The 18,350-nt window shown below is 37.7% G+C and overlaps 1 protein-coding gene and 1 long non-coding RNA gene across 2 annotated transcripts; one reads left to right on the top strand and one right to left on the bottom strand.

Annotated features, from left to right (window-relative positions):
- Positions 1 to 65: 65 nt before the first annotated feature.
- Positions 66 to 17,651, bottom strand: LOC110063569 (zinc finger MYND domain-containing protein 12-like). Its single transcript, XM_089282215.1, has 8 exons — positions 17,457 to 17,651; positions 16,661 to 16,802; positions 15,576 to 15,747; positions 14,953 to 15,122; positions 14,424 to 14,546; positions 4,621 to 4,744; positions 4,088 to 4,233; positions 66 to 859 (listed from the first exon to the last, which is right to left on the bottom strand). The coding sequence occupies exons 1-8, from the start codon at positions 17,564 to 17,566 to the stop codon at positions 746 to 748; spliced, it is 1,101 nt and encodes a 366-aa protein (XP_089138341.1). The 5' UTR covers positions 17,567 to 17,651; the 3' UTR covers positions 66 to 745.
- LOC149116259 (uncharacterized) lies at positions 7,876 to 12,782 on the top strand. Its single transcript, XR_016205364.1, has 5 exons — positions 7,876 to 7,947; positions 8,340 to 8,463; positions 10,259 to 10,378; positions 10,819 to 11,022; positions 11,347 to 12,782. It is a non-coding gene; the product is annotated as an uncharacterized LOC149116259 (long non-coding RNA).
- Positions 17,652 to 18,350: the final 699 nt, after the last annotated feature.

The raw sequence follows: 18,350 nt of genomic DNA, 5'->3' as shown, positions 1-18,350 counted from the left end.
ATACAGGAATCGAATAAACAGAATTTCCTTTCTTGTGTCTTGGGGAAGGGAATTTGACTAGCAAATAAAACCAACAGTTTATTAAACAATCTGTATCTGTACGTAAATGCCTCTTGACTGATCGAAATTACAAACATTGCAACTATTTTCTGACCATCGTACATAAAAGTCTTTCAAAAAGACTTGCATTGACAGCAACTATTGTCAGCTGAAATATTAGCTTACCTCTGTCTTTACTTGGGTGATCATCTGTGGCTGTGTTGTACATATGAATTCGTCTGATTAAACCCTTTTTCTGTGATAAAACTGTCTTTTTTTAGAATACTGAATTTGGGTAAGGCACTGTTTTCTTTCTCATCAGTTGTGAAAATGGCAAATACAGTGAACAGAGATTTGTTGTCATAATTCTGGTGTAAAAAAATTAGGAGTAAATAAATACATTCTATGTACACTTGCACATCGATCAGTTTCACTTAGTGCCATGTACAATCAAAACGTACGGCATGCGAACAGGACAGCTTACGAGAACAGAGTGAATGCGCTTCGTAGGATTTTTCTGTAACACTAGTCCATTTTAAAATTGAAAAAAAAAAAGGACATCTCCTTGAGGCTCAAGTCTTCTAAAAACTAATTAAGTCCTTCTTCAGGCCAAAAAAGCTAGAGGTTGATATACGCTTGGCAATGATTTCTTTGCTAGAGTTTACGTATTAGTTAGAATGCGGTTTTTCGCTGTTTGCCTTTTTTTCTACATCGACCGTTCAACAGCTTTCAGGAATTCAACGACGTTTCTCATGGTTTCTTCGTCAGATGAAACGGTATTCTCACAAGCTGTGCGAGCTTTGATTCCAAAATCCTTTGCCTGCAAAATAAATCACAGAATCATCAGAGAAATGCTTGTACACTTGAAATAAAGCAACAAATAAAATTAAAACAAGAAAGAGTTTTTAGGAAACAGCCCTTTAAAAGTCATGTTTTTATAACTCGACAGAAACACAGAACTAGCACGAGCTGTTGACGTAATGATGGCGCGAGCACAGAGAATTTACATTTTGATGATCAAAGTAAACAAGTTGTTTCCCTTTTTTTCGCCGCGGTGTTTTCTAAAAGAAATAGAAAACATGTTCTCCGTGTTTCTATCGAGTTATAGAAAATATCGTGAAAGTTTGGGAGAACTCGAAAAGGCTGTGGAAACACTCGCCCGAGGCTCGTGTTCCCACAGCAATTCTCGTTCTCCCAAACTTCCACTCGTGTTTCTATTTAACAATTAGATCATGAGCTCGAGATTTCTACGAGGTGATAGTTGATGAGGCTGAGGGCCGAATCAACTATCACCTCGTAGAAATCGAGAGCGAATAATCTAATTGCATTAGTAGAATTCTTACTAAAATTTATTTCAAATAACAGTTTCCATTTATTTCTTGACGTATTATTAAACTTTGCCCCTCAAAAGGCTCGGATTGAATTATCATTTAAAATTGAAGTTGTGTGCGCGCGCGCATAAGTTCTTTTTAATAATTTCAACATTTTTAAAAGTCAAGAAACCGTAAATGTCCTTTGTTTAGACTTTTCAGGAATTTAATTATCCATTTGCATCAAAATTTTCCTCCAAAACTTTGGAAGATCGACAAAAACGTCGCCATTTCCTAGACGACCCCCAGCCACTGCACACTAATGGCTGATAGTGTTCAATGGCTCAGCCAATCAGATTACAGCATTTGCATTAGTATACTAGTAGAATTCTACTAATACTCGATAGAAACACGGTACATGTTTTCTATTTCTTAAATTCAACATTGATATTATTATGCAATTTAACATGACCACAGATTTGGTGCGCCAACCATATTAAGGACGTTCTCGCGAAAATTTTCCATTCGATAGATTTTTTAATATTTTTACTACAGTCAGATAATGAGATAATTGTGTCTGAAATGCAAATAAAAATGGGGGTCACCGACTTCATTCAGAGATAAAGCGTGTGGAAAACTGCCCTGATTTTGAAAAATTGCTGCCCGTAATTCAGCATGGTTTATAGTTAAAAATAGGGACCTTACGCATATACGATGGCGACAGCGAGGACGACGCGTAGTAAAAAATGTGTTTCTATTTTACTTTGGAATTTCGCATTTATTTGGAACTATCCAGTGTCACAGTCTGTCGGTATTAAAACTTGCCCCTGCTGAAAGTTCTACGAATGCGTTCAATTCCAAATAGAAATACGAAAAATTAGCCGTCGTGGTTCACGTTCTCCAGACAACGCAGAACTTGGTCATTTCACGTTGCTGTTTTGCAGAGGACGGCAAAGAAATGTACCAAGAATTATAATGCACGTGCACAGCCATTGTTCTTTTCATTAAACCTTTTGTTTGACGAAGTTCTCGTTGCCGTTGCCGTCGTGTTTTGCGTAAGGGCCCTACTATCGAAGGTGATTCAACGGAGGCAAACGATCTTAGTCAGATTTTGTAAAAGTGGGTCTGTTGCGTAAATAAACCAAATGTTACCAATGTTTTCACAAAGCTTAACCCTTCAAGAGGCATTTGAGGCCGCTGCACAGATAAACGAAGAGCTGAATAGAACGGAATTCGATGGCGCATTTTGCAAAATCTTCAAACTTCCAATCGATAGATTTTCTTCACTTTTTCGCTAAACGTAGAAAGTCGGTAGAGAAAATGATCCATCAAAAGAAAAATAGGGGTCACCGAACGTCCATGATCGTTAAATCCAGGTAAAGCTACAGCAATGGCCGTCTGCCATAGCACGCGCTCGATGCATGACGTGGCATGTGAATTTGCGTGTGCAGTAAGGATGCGCAGAAATAATTAGCGCGAACCTCCTTAAGGTGGCTCAAAACAGTTTCCAGCACTGAGATTTTGACGGAACACTGAAATTTCACCGTGACGTTTTAATGAATTATAAGCCCCTAAAACTGTAATTAAGGGTGTTTTTAGGAGGTCATACTGTTGCTATGGTAACCTGTCACGAAAATGATAACAAGGTGTTCACCAATGATTGGGCAAATGTTTGATACCATGATTGTAGTATCAAGTGATAAAGAGTTGTTATAACGACCCATCAAAATCTAAGTGCTGGAAACTCTTTTCAGCCACCTTAAATGACCGTTTGGAAGTTTTTACTTCTCAAAACGGGGTGGGGTGGGGATAGAGCCCATATACCGCCAAATGGGCACACTCAAAGAGAACGTGGAAGTGTTTTCTATTTCTTTTGAATAGGTCTTATGCCTGATTACATCACATGCACAAACTTCACCCTCAAACCCCGTTTGCATGAAATTCTCTCAAGCCTCTGGCACCTTGAACGTGTTGTTTTCACATAGGTTTTGTTTTCATCTTTGCTGCTTTGGAAATTTCTTCATAATAAAATTTGCAATTTGCATTTTCATAGCAAGGCTTGGTAGTGAAATTAGTTAAAGCAGCCTAATCTCAACGCGCATAAAGGCTATTAGAAAGGTTTCAACATGTTTTATCATGAAAATGACTCTGAAAACAGTCTGGACTTGGGTTTGGCACAAATTGACTTACAAGGCATTTCATATCTTCTGACAAGCATTGCCACAGCCTGTGGGAACGCTCTCTGGCAGAAGTCTGAAGGACTCAGAGAGCTTCCAAGAAAGATTGCTCGCAGGGTTGCATTCCCACAATGTTGATAACTCGGGAATCCACTACAGATACATGCGATAAGTATTATACTATACGCATGTATACTGTGTTCAGTTTCACATTTCGTTATTGTGGAGGCGCAGTGGCCTCATGGTTAGTGCACTTGAATACGGATTGAGATGTCCAAGTTCAAGTCCTGGGCAGGGACATTGTGTTGTGTTCTTGGGCAAGACACTTTCCATCCAGGCGTATAAATGGGTATCAGTGAACTTAATGCTGGGGGCAACTCTGCGATGGACTATCCTCCCATCCAGAGGTGTGTACAAATACTCCTAGTCGCTTCATGCTACTGAAACTTGGATAAACTCCGGCCTGATGGACCACTTGGCTCGTATGCAGACTTTACCTTTGCATACATTTTATTACTACACATGGAAGAGTAAAGCTTTCCATCATGAGCGATAACTTACTTTTGGCATATCACCCAAGATAAACTGTAACATGGCTGTGGTGAAATAGATTTTACACATGACTGCAGGTGTCTGGACTGATTGTTGCTCTCGGAGGTCTAATATGGCATTAATCACCTGGATAGCTTCTGCTTCTTGAGCTTCATCTGGAAAAGAAGAATTAAGCATTCTGAGATAAACTTCAAACATGAGGTGATGTCTGTGAATTTTCTTTCCAGAAAATATTGGTTAGCATGAGTGCTTACAGTACCATTTGACAGAATTGGGAGGCCCATTGCATAACGTAAGGGTTCTTACAAAATCAGCAAGCCAACTGAACAAGTGGTGCTTACCACTCACGATTGAAATTCAATAATATTTGTTTTTGGCTGAGGAGACACTGAAAACTGGAATATTTAGCACAACTTCTGCCATTCCCTTCCAAGGGAAGGAGGACTGCCTCTGGATTTCCTGAAAAATCACTGCTCCATTTGACTTTCAACCAAAATTTTCAGATTTTTTGGTAAACATGCTACATCTGTCCATTTTCATACCTAAAATATCAAAATCTGTTGGTACACCCGAGTTAAAAGCTGGTCCTATCCCAGAGGGCTCTGCAGGAGTCTTAGTTCGTTGTCCCACCAATCTTCCAAGGTGCTCATACCAGATATCTGTGACCTAATGATAGAAACACATTACTGTTAGTGATAAGCCAAGTCTCCAGTGTAATCAAATCACAAGTAACCCATTAAAGCAGCTCAGGCATGGCATTTTGAGTTATTAATAGCGGAGCTCCGGCGGCCCGAAGGGCCGCCAAGCGGAGCCCCATACCCATATGGGAAGGAAAGGAAACCCATGAATTGATTTTCTCATGGTTATCATGGTTAGCGATATTGCTCGTGGGCGCGTACGCACGACGGCGACGACGACGACGATGACGACGACGACGGAGTCGCGCAAGATGGCGGCCATACTCCAGCTAATAGGTTGACAGAGACATGCACCTTCGGTTTGTAGCGGGAGAATGCCATTTTTCTTGGCGGAATTTTTAAAGAAAAACGATAGCGGAGGTTGATCTAATATTTTTAAGACAGGGTTCCACTGAAGCAATAAACAGAAAGCAAGAATTAACAGGCAAAGAAGTAGCGAAGAAGATCGCGAAAAAGACTGAGCGGACCAGCGCTGGGGAAGGAGGCGAAACAGTACTGAACAATGCCGTGAATTATAGCTAGTCAGGGGCTAGAGAAAGGAAGTGAAATAATACCGAACAATCCCATGAACCAAAGCTAACGAGGGCTATAGAAAGGAGGCGAAAGTACCCGACAAACTGATTCAGAAGACTGCCGAACTCCCCATGGCCAAGTTCAAAATTCGCGCGAACGTGATGCTGTGCAGCCGTGCAAGAAAATTCAAAAGTCACCTGATTTGGTCAGGTGATGAACAAGAGAAATCAAACGTACCCGAGTGTTTTAGAGAAATTACAAAACAGTAAACGTAGCGGAAAGAAGTGGTTGATTCGTTGGTCTATCGAAAATATAACTTCAGTTCAGTCTTCACAACTTTTGGTGCAAGTTTCTGCCTGGAAGATTTACACTGGCCGAACTGAAATGCCAACTTGCGGTAAGTGACTTTTGTTGTTGCGTTTGCTATGAAAATTAACAAGTTGCCTCGGCGATAGAAGCTTATTTTCAATTGGAATCCATTAAAAGTCTTTCTTATTTGAAGCCATGCTGTAAGAGATTTTAAAAATTGCATCGTTTTAATTTCGCTCGTCTCTAAACAATAACACGTGGGTCGCTTTGGAGGTTGCTGGAAGTTGTAAACAAATTAAGTTTTCTGTCGATTTTCGTCGTCAACTTAAGCTTATAACCTCACGTCTAAAAATTAGCTTAACCAAAACCGTACTTGTAAACACGGCCGGGCGAGTTTTGAAGTTTTCTCTGAGTTAGTTAGCACTGCCGCTTCGTAGACTCCTAAAATTTCTTCTTCTGTTGTTGAAAACCAAGAAAGGTCTACAAACCATTTTAAGCCGAAGCGAACAGGATTTACTAAATTTACTTTTGTTCCTATGTGAACATTTGCATATTGTGATTACAAAGTATGGAGATTTTCTCGTTTTGTTAGTTCGATTTATTCGGTTTGGCGAAATGCTTTTGTGAATTCCGAGGTTAATTTGGTTGAAGACTGGTAAAGCTACTGCGAATAAAATGACTGCAAAGCTAAATTAACCCGTCGGCAAAAATACAGACTCTCAGTAATATTCAAATTTAAGCGTGAATAATTTTTAAACTTTAACACCGCAAGCTTAAACGAATTTTCTTTATCCTTTCTTTTATTCGGTCACCTTTCATTGAGAAGGGATTTGCTGTTGATACTCGAGCTCAGATGTAGTGATATGCATCTTGTGTTTATAATGTAGATTTCCTCGTTTTATTTTGTTGTCTGTCCAATCAGTTCGGTTTGGTGAAATGCTTACGTAGTCCAAAATGTCGAGTAGACGATTATGCATGGCAATCCTGTCTGCAAATAAAGCTCTGCTTTGATTTTGATTGGCTATTTCATTTTATTTGTGCCATTGCTTTTGGTTGGGGGTACATGGACCCTATTTTCTTAATAAGAGGTTATTCCCCAGCACGGTATTTACACTTAATATGGAAATGTTCCTAAAAAGTGAGATGGTACTAATTAACTCGGTAAATTGAACAGTGTAATAGAAGTTCTTGCCCTGACCATTTCTTGGTAATAAGAATAACTTTTACATACATATATGCACAATTTAGTTGGAGAGAGCGTTCTCCTATCTCCACTCTCTCTCTCTCTCTGCTGTCTTCTTTGCACTAATTTTTTATTAACTAACTTATTAAATGAATGTCACTGACTGTTTTCTTTGTTGTGAATGCATACTTTTTTGCTCGTCGAAGAAAGTTTCAGTTTCTTCCTGGCTGTACAGTTTCCTTTCTCCTGTCCTGTACCAATTCGTTTGTGATATAACTTTGTGAATTCTCTATTCTCCTTAAATTTTATCTCATCAGGTTGATAGAATGCACTCTCAGAGTGTTCCATCATTGTCTTCAGTCGCTACAATTTTCCAGAAAAAAAGCAATAGTTTTCTTAATTTCCTTTTACTTTGTGTTAGGACTTTTTAGCATGCCTGTAACTGGCCCATGGGCATTACGGGAGAATAATTTTCAAGTAAAGAATTACATTCATTTTAGTGTTGAATATTTTAAATTGTTATGAATTAGGCATTTCTTTTTATTTTTTATTTTTTATATTTTTTATTTTAGTCGCACGCAATGTTTTATGATTTTACTGAGGTATACCATGTAAATGTAAATAATGCACTGGAATTGGCCAATCAGAGTGTGCATTATATTGGCTTTGAACACAAACAATATATATAATAAATGACTTGTATGTGAATGATATTTTTATTACAGAGAACTGGACAGGGCAAGAACTTCTCCTTCTTTTGTGAATTTATATATTAATTCCTCTCAGTGCTGTCAAAATGTCTCGGGAACCTTCATTTCTGATAATCTATTATTTTCCACCATACCTACAGCACAGAAGCTCACCAAATCCTAACTGATAACTAACATGTGTGTATCTCTAGCCTTTGATGTGTGCTACATGTATATTCTGTTATCCTGCCTTAACTGCTAGAAACAATTTTGACAGAGCTGTTGCAACAGTTTCACTTAAATTGAATTCCAGTAACAGCGCTACATGTAGCAGTGTTATTGAGTATGAACTTTATGGAGGATTTTAAATTTTTATTTTTTTATGATTACAGACGACAGCAAAACATACATGTATATACATAACCTGATGTTGGTGTTGGTTACAAACCGTAGTTCATAATAGTCATCCTATTACAGGTAAGGGGGAAAAGTTCAGAGAGTTTAGAACATTTCTTCGCCCAGCACACCTTCTGTCTATAGGTGCAATAATTGAGAGGTTATATATATATACGAAGAGTAATGTAAAGTTACTGTATAAACTAAATAGCATTAAAATCTGACATTTGAACGCCTCCTTTGCTAAAATTAGTCACAATTTAATTGTTATCACTCCCTGTGAATTCATAGAGATTCCAGAGGCAAATTATCACCTAATGTGGAAGTCCTGTCTTCAAGTGGGGGAAAATGACACAAAAGAGTTACAATGAAAGTAAAAAGAATTATGAATGTTGATATGGTGTACATTATACATCATGTAAAGGTATTTGGTGAGTGCCAAAGGCATAACACTTCATGTATTGCTTTTTCAGGGCAAATTATATAACAGTGACATTTTAAAAGGTGTGATCAGAAAAATAATGAGTACATTGTCCAGGCAGCACCAGTTTATGGACGGCATATGCAGACAGTAAGAGGAACTGTAAGCACTACCATGTAAGTTAGTTTTATGCTTATGACTTCTTGTTCTTGAATCTTCTGTCATTTCATCACAAGAATAGGTAATGAAAGATGCAATAGTTGTTGCAATATATTTTTGAAGGAAAACTTATAAGTCTGCCTATGCTGGATAACAGTCATGTGTAAACTGAGTGTGAAGCAAACACTCTGTTAACGATGGGGCAACCCTAAAACCCAGAAACCGGAATCCGGAATCTGGAACCAAAAACCGGAATCCAGAAACCGGAAACCGGAATCCACAAATCAAAGAAAATAAGTTCTTCAAATACGCGAAAATTGTTTTGCTTAGCTTTTTGACTGTAAAAAGTAAGCTGCCAAGTAAAAAGGACCTCAAAGTTAACCTTTTTTGAAACAAAAATTCCCCGTCTGTTGAAATCGTGCAACCGTTATTTTTAGTGAGGGCTATGATTATGAGAATCTCAGTAAAGTGCGTCTTAATTTTATTCCAAGCACCTTGAGAGTGTCTAAAATAAGCTTGCTGGTAATTGCCATTTTGTTTAATAAGTGATCTTCAATTTACCAGGAGTATAAATTTATCCTTTATGTCTAGTAGATACTGAACAAGATAGAAAATGTCATAGAGAACAGGATATCCGTCACTGGCAGCCCCCTGTACATTGACAGTCACGTCCCCACTTTCGAAGTCCAAAGGCTAACCCATCTGGTCTGAATATGAAATTTGATTTTTCTAACAGATACGAGACCAATTCCAGATTAACACAATTTCCACACTGATACTGTGACAAATCAGCCTTTCATATTCTTGGCGGCCATCATATTAAAACAATTTGTAGAAATGTTGCATACTTACTTCCGTCTGCTTCTCACTTGCTAACAGATCAGACCACATGTTGTTAAAAGATGGTAAAAGACTGCCAGAAACTCACTGCAATAGCCTATAATAGCTTGTTGTTAATGTGCTGCTCACCAGTCTTCTCAGAGCAATTTGATCTAGACAAGAAGCAGGCTCTCACTAAGGCCAGCTTGAAGAAAAGATGGGTAACTTAGCCTATGAGCAGGCTCTCGTGTTTGGGCTAGGGACGTGAGTGGCAAAGCCGCATGAAGGCTCTTGGTGACATGCCAATGCAGAAAAACACTAGACACCTATTTAGCCTGCTCAGACACTAGAGACAGATACTAGAGCCTGCTTGCAGGCTATGAGTAACTCTATCCACCCAAAAACTCAGTACCCCTGACTGGATAGTGATGTACCCAATGGATAGCTTTATGCAGCTTTTGAACAACCGGGCCAGATATATAGCTAAGGGTTGTTCAGAACTAGGTAGTCAATAATTTTTTAGCAATTACAGTCTGTGGCTGAAGTAAAGCCAAGAAAATAAATAACAACAAAATAATTTTTGCTCATATTTATTTATTAGACATTGCTGAAGTGAATTATTTCTATCATCATTCATAATATCTGGATTCCAGATTCTGGATTTTGGTTCCGGATTCCGGATTCCAGATTCTGGATTCTGGATTTCAGTTTCCAAATTCAGTGTTTTAGGGTTGCCCCAGATGATGTATGTGCATATGTTAATCTTGAATAATCTGAAATTTCAGAGAGTTTAAAAATATCATATCATATCTGTGATGGTTCTGAGGTGGAGGGCTGTTACATGTACATGTAAATGTCTCATGCACGATTTTTCACTCGTTATGATTCAGGAGCAAATAGTTTCTATATCTGTTGATGTGCAACAATCTACACCAATATTTCAACCTAATAATGTACAGTGTATATTAATTAACCAAATTATGCTGTTTTTAGTTGACCAGTGCTACTGGAGTAATGTGGTGTTGAAGTGCACAAATTTACAAACACACCCAGTGCCAACTTGTCAAATATATGAACTGGCCAGACAGTGTAGATTACAAAATTCTCTGAAAGGTAAGATGTTTCTTAAACGTTATTTTGTAATTAATGATTTCTCAGACATTGTTTTCTTCAAGAAAAGATTCATACCCCACATGGAGGTTTTTTCTCTATTAGAGCTCTTGATTCCTGATACTTTAATTTGGAATTTCTAAAGACTGGCCATGAATGGGTGTTGGGTGTGAATATCTTCTGAAACTGCACATTCATTCATTGAGTAAGCAAGAACATCAGTATTTATCCTGACAAACTCTGATTTTCTTCTGGAAGCTGAACTCATATACAGTTGTACAGTTATATGTACAACCAAACAGCCTGGATGACCCTGTGACTGGGACTGTGCACATTGTTGTAACCCTCAATGTTCCAGTTTCTTGTTTGAAGCAAATTGCATTTGCTCTCGAAAGCAAGTGGCGAAGTCCATAACAGTTATGTAAGTTTGCTTTGTATTTCAGGGCAGAGCCTGCCACAGTGAAAGTTGGAGTACCAACCCCTAGCATTTGATTCACTACTAACACTCAGTAAACAACTAACAATGAAGTACACTGTATATCAAAGAAAGGAATTACATGCCTGTTCCTGTCCGTCAATATATGAACAGTTTACAGATGGGGAGCCTGTATTAAAACATCAAAGATTTTCAAAGCAACCATGGCCTGGTGAGATATTTCTGAGGAAATATAAATTTAAGGTCCTTATGATTGCTTATAGGCATTTATCTTTATTGTAAACAATATCTTACTGAGTGTATTTTTCTTGTGTGCTAATTGTTGTAGAACACAGAGATCACTGTTATGACAGAGATATTAATTTGTGAAAAGTTCTATAAACAAATGCATCTGGGAACAAATTAATTTATCATGGATGCAGCTTCTGAGAGATCCCCAATATTAATGGAACATACACTGTTCATACATGTAAAAGAGTTCAGTAATTCATTACTTATGATTGTAATGCTTTGTTTGGTTTCTCTGTATTTACAGACAACTTGATGGGATTATAAATTCTGCACCAAGTTCACTGAATAAACTGACTTGGAGGTTCAGTTCTGCAACCCATCCTGTTTGTAGTAATATCATAGCTGCAACATTGTGACAGATACACTGCATTACATTATTAAGAAACACATATTAACTAATTGTTTTTAAGTGCCTTTTAAATTAATCGGTTTTTTCTTAGAGATAATTTACTCATGGTGTATTTAAATAATTGGCTTTTTGGCTTTAAAATGATATTTATTGAGCTTTTAAATCAATTTTGTGATAATCTGCATTGGACATGGCATAAATTGATATTTTACCAACACGAAATGGAGAACTGGGTCTTAAGCAAAGTTGCAGGATTAGCATTTTTGTAGAAAGAAAGGGTTGAGAAATTTGTGACATTCTACAGACAGCCTTGCCATTCGCAATGTCTGATAAGGTTAATTTGTTCCATTCTGTTGTAGAAATAGTGTTCTCTAATTTATAAATTATTTCAATCTGTTGTTTAAATGATTGCCTTATAACCCCATGTCTGGCTTTGGTGCATGTAGGATATTGATGTATTTTTTTTTTATCCATTTTGTTGTAAATTATCTTAATTGATGTGTCAATCAAAACATATCTTGGATATGCTGGGCTCTTCTGACAAATGTACCTATGCCTGATAACCTTGGAGTGCATTTGGTTGTGTAGTGCAGACAAAATACATGTACATAATCTAACTTCCTCTTAGCTTACTGATAATTCTTGGTATAATTTAATCATAGCAAAATTAATTAATGGAACCCAATAACAGCTCTTGTAGTCCACAATGCCAGTCGAGAAAAAGAACAAATCACATTGAAATTGAATACTAAAATTATTATTAGAAGCCTATGAAAGTATTCATGATCAGCAAAAATATATATATATCGTAACTACCATTCATGTGAGGGTGATTTTGCTTATTGCAAACCCTTCCAGCAGGAGGAGACTCCATACAATAGTGAAGATGGCTAAATATATCTTTGGGGACAAGTTAGAAAACAAAACTTTCCAACTTTTCACATATGTATACTGTTTTGGTATTTTTGTGAGATTTCATTTGGTAGAGATTCAGGGACTGAGTATATTGTAACCACTGCATTTCAATCAGTCCCCACAACAAAAAAATGTGTAAACTTCTTTTGTGTGGGAGTCCCCATGTTAGCTGAGGAAGAATATAATGATTAATAACAATGCCTTGTCTTTCTGAATAAGGTAGGAAAGAACAAGAAATGCCACCAAAAAGCACAGAAGACAGTTCTGTTATGTGATCAAGATTTTTGGTGGCTTCTAAGAAATCCTTGAAATCATGGCTCTATACTTCATAATCACACCATCTTACACCTCGATCTGCTGATGTAATACTAGTTCCGGCTGAAACTATTAAATCATTCGCAATTTACCTCATACAAGTTGGATTATTTTCATTAGTGTCATTCCGAAAAATAACTGAGGAGCTCCGCTTTTAGGCTGGCCTAAATCTATATATTACCCATGTGCAAAATTGCTCTAAAATTGAAGGAAACCTGAAAATTGTAGATAGAAAAACACTTATGAGATGAAAATAGGCCATAAAGGAACAAGGATGATTAAGGACAGAGAAGATAAACATGCATGACAAAAGATGAACTTGAAAAATGTAGGTTAAACTTTTCAAGTAAAGGAACTTATGCAGCTCCTTTAAAGACGTTCGCGTGAAAGTGTTCTAACACTGATTTTTTTTTTCCGAGACTTTTACCGTTGTAAGATGATGAGTTAGTTATGTCAGAAATGTAAAAAAATGGGGAGTCACTGACTTCATTTTGGAGATAAAAAAACGCACTTCATTAGCGAATAAGACCACAATGTCTGTAAGCCCAAAAATATTACAATTAGATCTTTGAAGTAAAATGTTCTCTGCCAAATATTGTTTTAGTGGACCTATTAAGTTCCTAAAAGAACAAGTTGACATTTAGTGACCATAGTTTACGCGCCTTGCAGCCACAAGATGGCAAGATTCAATGTCCCGTGGACAGTAATCTTGAAATTTCTTTTAACTTCCCACATTAATTTTTTGTTCATTTTTGGACAATGTGGTGATACAATGTAAAATGTAACTGCAAATAAAATCTGTTTCTGGAAAGAAAAGTAGGAGTCGCCAAACATCCAAGATCATTTAACCCAGGCAAAGCCATAGCAATGGCCATCTGCCCCACATGTATCATTGTTCATTTTATTCCTTAGCGTGTGCTCTCAAACATGACGTGGCATGTGAATTTGTGTGGGCAGTAAGGATGCGCAGAAACAATTCGCACGAACGTCCTTGAGTTGAGTTTGTTGTTGATCCTCATCCTTGCTTCAAGGTTTTTCCAGCACATTCTCTGGTTTTCCTCCCTCCAAAAAAAACCAACACTTCTAAAATTTCAATGCGAACTGGAAACAGTGGACGAGGAGCCTCTCAGTGGGATGTGCCTCAGCAAATTCCTATTTATTCATTTAAATATTTACTTATTTACTTCTGCCATACTAATGGTTAAACTGTAACTCAAGCTTCTACAACAGACCATTTTGCCCCCTGGGAGTGATCTAGATCTAATACTGTAACAGTAGGTGCAGTGGGGTCCAATGCACAGGAATCTATTGTACATGTAATGTACAGTACAATGTATATTGTTTGTGTTTGTGTTAATAAACAAAAAGTATTACCAAATGAAGACAAAATAACACAAATTATAATTTAGCGTTACAGGTCTGCATAAATACAGCACATGGAGGCTGTTTACACAAAACTTGTATAAAATTACTGATGAGCTAAAATTTTCCCTCACATCGCATAGCTTTTCTTAAACCATCTTTTAAATCTGAGATACAGACATCAAATTGTGTTTGCATTGGGCATGGTCAGGGAGACTTGATGTCAGTTAAATAACACTACCAAAGCCATGGATGCACTTGCATACTGGTGCTCTTCTCTGCAGGTATATTTTGCTCTCAAAATTGTTACAGCTAGATGCTACATGAAATTAAAGCTATTCGTATTTGTCCATAAAATGTTAAAGCAGATTGAACAGTACCTGATTGTAGAGAGAGAACGCTATATCCAGCTTGTTCTGTCGGTAGAACACATTAGCCATGTGAAAATATCCACCAGATGTTCTGATGTCATCTGTACCATGTACTCTTGATGAATGGTATATCTAAATCAATGGTAAAATTTCATCATCATCATTATCATCATCATGGGACCCAAGTAACTGGATTACTTCATTATTAGTTGAACTTATCTAATATCGTAGGTCCGCAATGCATGTACAGAGCGGGACAATAAAATATAATTACTACAATTATATCAATAATCGTGTCAAGTTCACATGCTTCGTGTTGCTTCCCATCGGTGAAGAAGCAAAAACATGACTTCCATTTTGTTTTTTTCGTTCACTGTATAATAAAACCATTATTGTGATATCCAGAATTCAAGCAAGGTCTCGGTAAGGGTTATCAGCCTCAGCCTTAAGCTTGGGTTGATAACCCCTACCTTCGACCTTGATTATTCTGGATATCACAAAAACCTCATCCAATACTTGTTTGGCATCAGGTCCTTACATCATCAGCCAATTGTGACAGAGCATCTGGATAGTTGCCCTGTGCAGCATACAGCAACCCCAAGTTTCTAAAGAGTTTTGATTTGATGCTGTCTGGACACTCTGGAGTTTTAAGCACTGTCCACTGGGCCTGTGCCAAGTACTCCTCAGCTTGAGAAAAACGACCAAGGCCTGGAGAGAGAAAACAAACTTCAGTTCAATAAATCATAAAACAAAAACTGACTGTCTGACTGACTGAGTACTACTGACTGTGTGACTGACAGACCAACTACATGTAACTGACTGTCTGACTGACTGGGTATTACTGACTGTCTGACTGACAGGCCAACTAACTGACTGTCTGACTGACTGAATATTACTGACTGTCTGACTGACAGGCCAACTAACTGACTGTCTGACTGACTGCCCAACTAACTAACTGTCTGATTGACTGACAACTGACCTACTGACTGCCAGTCTGACTAGGTACATGTACAGTAATTAAAATACCTTTAAACTCGGAGCACAGACTTTATTTTCCGGTTAATTGAAATGATTTTCAAGAGTTAATCTAGATCACGCACTCTACATGTAGATATTAAAACAACAACCAGAGGTGTGTTACATAAACTACAAAATACCAACCTATACTGGCTTCGCCAAGAATGAGGTACGATGGCACAAGTTCTATGCTACTCAAACCATAAACTTCAATGGAGAACTTTAGAGATTCCAAGGCAGCTGGTACCACTCTGTCATATTGACCTTCAAATAGTAGTTTCTGACCTTCTGTACGACATAGTTCAATCATTTGTTTCTGTTGTTTTAGGAGAAAGACCAGAATTATCAGTTCTAGCAGGAAAGTACATGCACATGAATGCTTCATTACAATTTCTACATAACAAAACCCAAAGGAATCTCTGTTAGGAAAACTGATTTAGAAAATAGCCTAAAGAAAATAGGCGTGCTGATTGGTTTAAAATCGTGTTTCTATAGACCCATCTCAGTAATTCCTAATCTGGAGGACAAAACAATGGTTATTCTCTCCCCTGAGAGAAACAAACCTTTCAAATGCAAATTAGCAATCTTACTGCTTTGTCCTCCAGATTGGGAATTAACTGCACCCTTGTCAACTATCATGCGATAGAACTCGAGAGTGAATAGTCTAATTGTTTTAGTACAAATCTACTAGTAGTTCAAAACTTTAGCTAAATACTCTTTACAGACACCTTGAAAACACAAAGAAGCGGCCATCATTCTGTTAACAATCGCACACTGCTACGCTACTCACTATCTATCACAGAATAGACTGATAGTGAGTAGCGTAGCCAATCAGAGAATGGCATTCATGATAGAATGCTAGTAGATTTATGCTAAAATGTGACAGAAACACAGAACTGCATGTACATGTAACACAAGCTGTTGAGGTAATGATGATGCGAGCTGAGAAAATTCACATTTTGATGATCAAACAAGTAACCAAGTTTTTTCACTTTTTTTGACGCATTGTTTTCTAGAAGAAGCAAGTTTTCTGTGTTTCTATTTACTGTAGCTATAGCAACGTGAGTAGAACTATGCAAGAACCAGAAATGCTGTGGGAACACAAGCCGACAGGTAAGAGTTTCCAAATCTTTTTTGCCTTCTCCCAAATTTCAGAAGTGTTTCTATAACTCATTAGAAACACAGACCATGTTTTCTATTTCTTAAATGATGTCATGCTCTACAAATACCTGTCTGACTATTTGTTGCTGTTTTCTATGTTGCCTTTCTTCCTCAGATCCAAGAAATGGGATGGGAGTCCGTAATGGAATCAGTAACTGACAAATTTTCTGGTGGATTCCCAGCCAGTCAGCTTTCTGGTGCTCCGATGCACTAAAATTCAGTGAAAATATCTTATCATTTCACTCAGATGTGTTGTCAGCCTTTTAGTACCTTCTGGTTCCACAGCAGACGTAACAATTTTAACTTCGTTATTGAGTTGAAATGAGGCCTTATGTGACACTTACTCATAAAAGAGATCAGGTAAAAGGTAACATTGGGTTGAAAATGTTATAAAACACACCTGTAGTTTGATATTATGATTTTAGTTCAATAACATAAGCTTATTACAAACAAGCTAGGGAATAAATTTTTTCGGGGAAAATAAAAATTGAACTGGTAAAAAAAATTTACTTGATTGTTTAGGTTTAAGTTTACAAAAAGTACTTACTGGTATTTTTAGAGACGTTTCGGGAAAAACGCCTTCCCTTTTGTTAACTTGAACGTAAACAATTCAATTCAATTCAAAGTGCTACACACGGTTTCGCTACACACCAACAACTTGTTTTTATCCAAAAAAAATCAATGTACGATCGTGAAGTGCAGAAAATTCAAATGTGTAATAACTTCAGAAAATCAGCCGGTATATAATATTAATAAAAGCGGAACAGACAGCTCGTATTTCCGTCTGATTCACACTCTGCTAAAATTTCTCGTAAAAGAATCAGAGACGAAAACGGACACAATTTTGAGCAAAGCAAAACTTACCAATAGTACGTTACTCTGCAATCTGGGCACTGATTAAAAGCTGGCTTCTGACACAGCTCACATAGAAGTTTGACACCCTTAGGGTTAGCCAAAGGATTTATAGTATTCATTACACAAAATACCGACGAGACTGAGGACTGTAAAGTTTCACAACTTTAAAGTCATCTTCCACTGACCGCCATATTGTTTCAAGGTGTGAAGGTTTACCTTGTTGCTAGGCAACTTCGGGACTCTGGCACATGTGTCTGAGGGCTCAACACGATAGGTCTGGAAATAGAGTCTTTCCGTTGGACTGGATCAGTGGAATAAGATTTTCGTTTTGAACGCTGTCATTGGATATTTAGCCTGACCATGTTTTAAGAGCCATTGACCTACTGAACAGATCTAGACAATTGCAAATATAAATTCATTTTTGATTGGGGGTAGTCCTCGGCGTCGCCGTCGTCGTTGCTTTAGCCTGGTTTTCACGAGCGACGCAAGCACAAGCGCAAGCACAAACGCAAGCAATGGAGATTACCACAGTGAAAACGAAATTCGAGACAAAACACAAGCACAAGTAAAATAATCCGAACCTTCCAAACTGTTTAGGCGCGAGGCAATCTCGATCCAGTGTTTTCATTGGCCAATCATAACCATGTGTGGTAAATATCCATTTGCTTGTGTTATGCCTGAGTTGTATTTCCTTTTCACTTGTTGCAGCCCAAGCGTAAGCGCAAGGACAAGAAAAAGGAAAAATTTTGATCCTTGTGCTTGTGTTTACGCTTCTGCTTATGCCTACGTTAAGGCGGTTTTCACAGTAAAAAAATTATTGTGTTTTCGCTTGTGCTTGCGTCGCTAATGAAAACCAGGCTTCAAGCTGCCTATTATATTATTATTACGGCGATAGCGCGAGCA

Source organism: Orbicella faveolata, unplaced genomic scaffold (assembly GCF_042242905.1).
Source record: "Orbicella faveolata isolate gen_17 unplaced genomic scaffold, um_ofav_v1 contig_12, whole genome shotgun sequence".
Classification (NCBI taxonomy): Eukaryota; Metazoa; Cnidaria; class Anthozoa; order Scleractinia; family Merulinidae; genus Orbicella; species Orbicella faveolata.
This window is presented reverse-complemented; position numbering and strand designations above follow the sequence as displayed.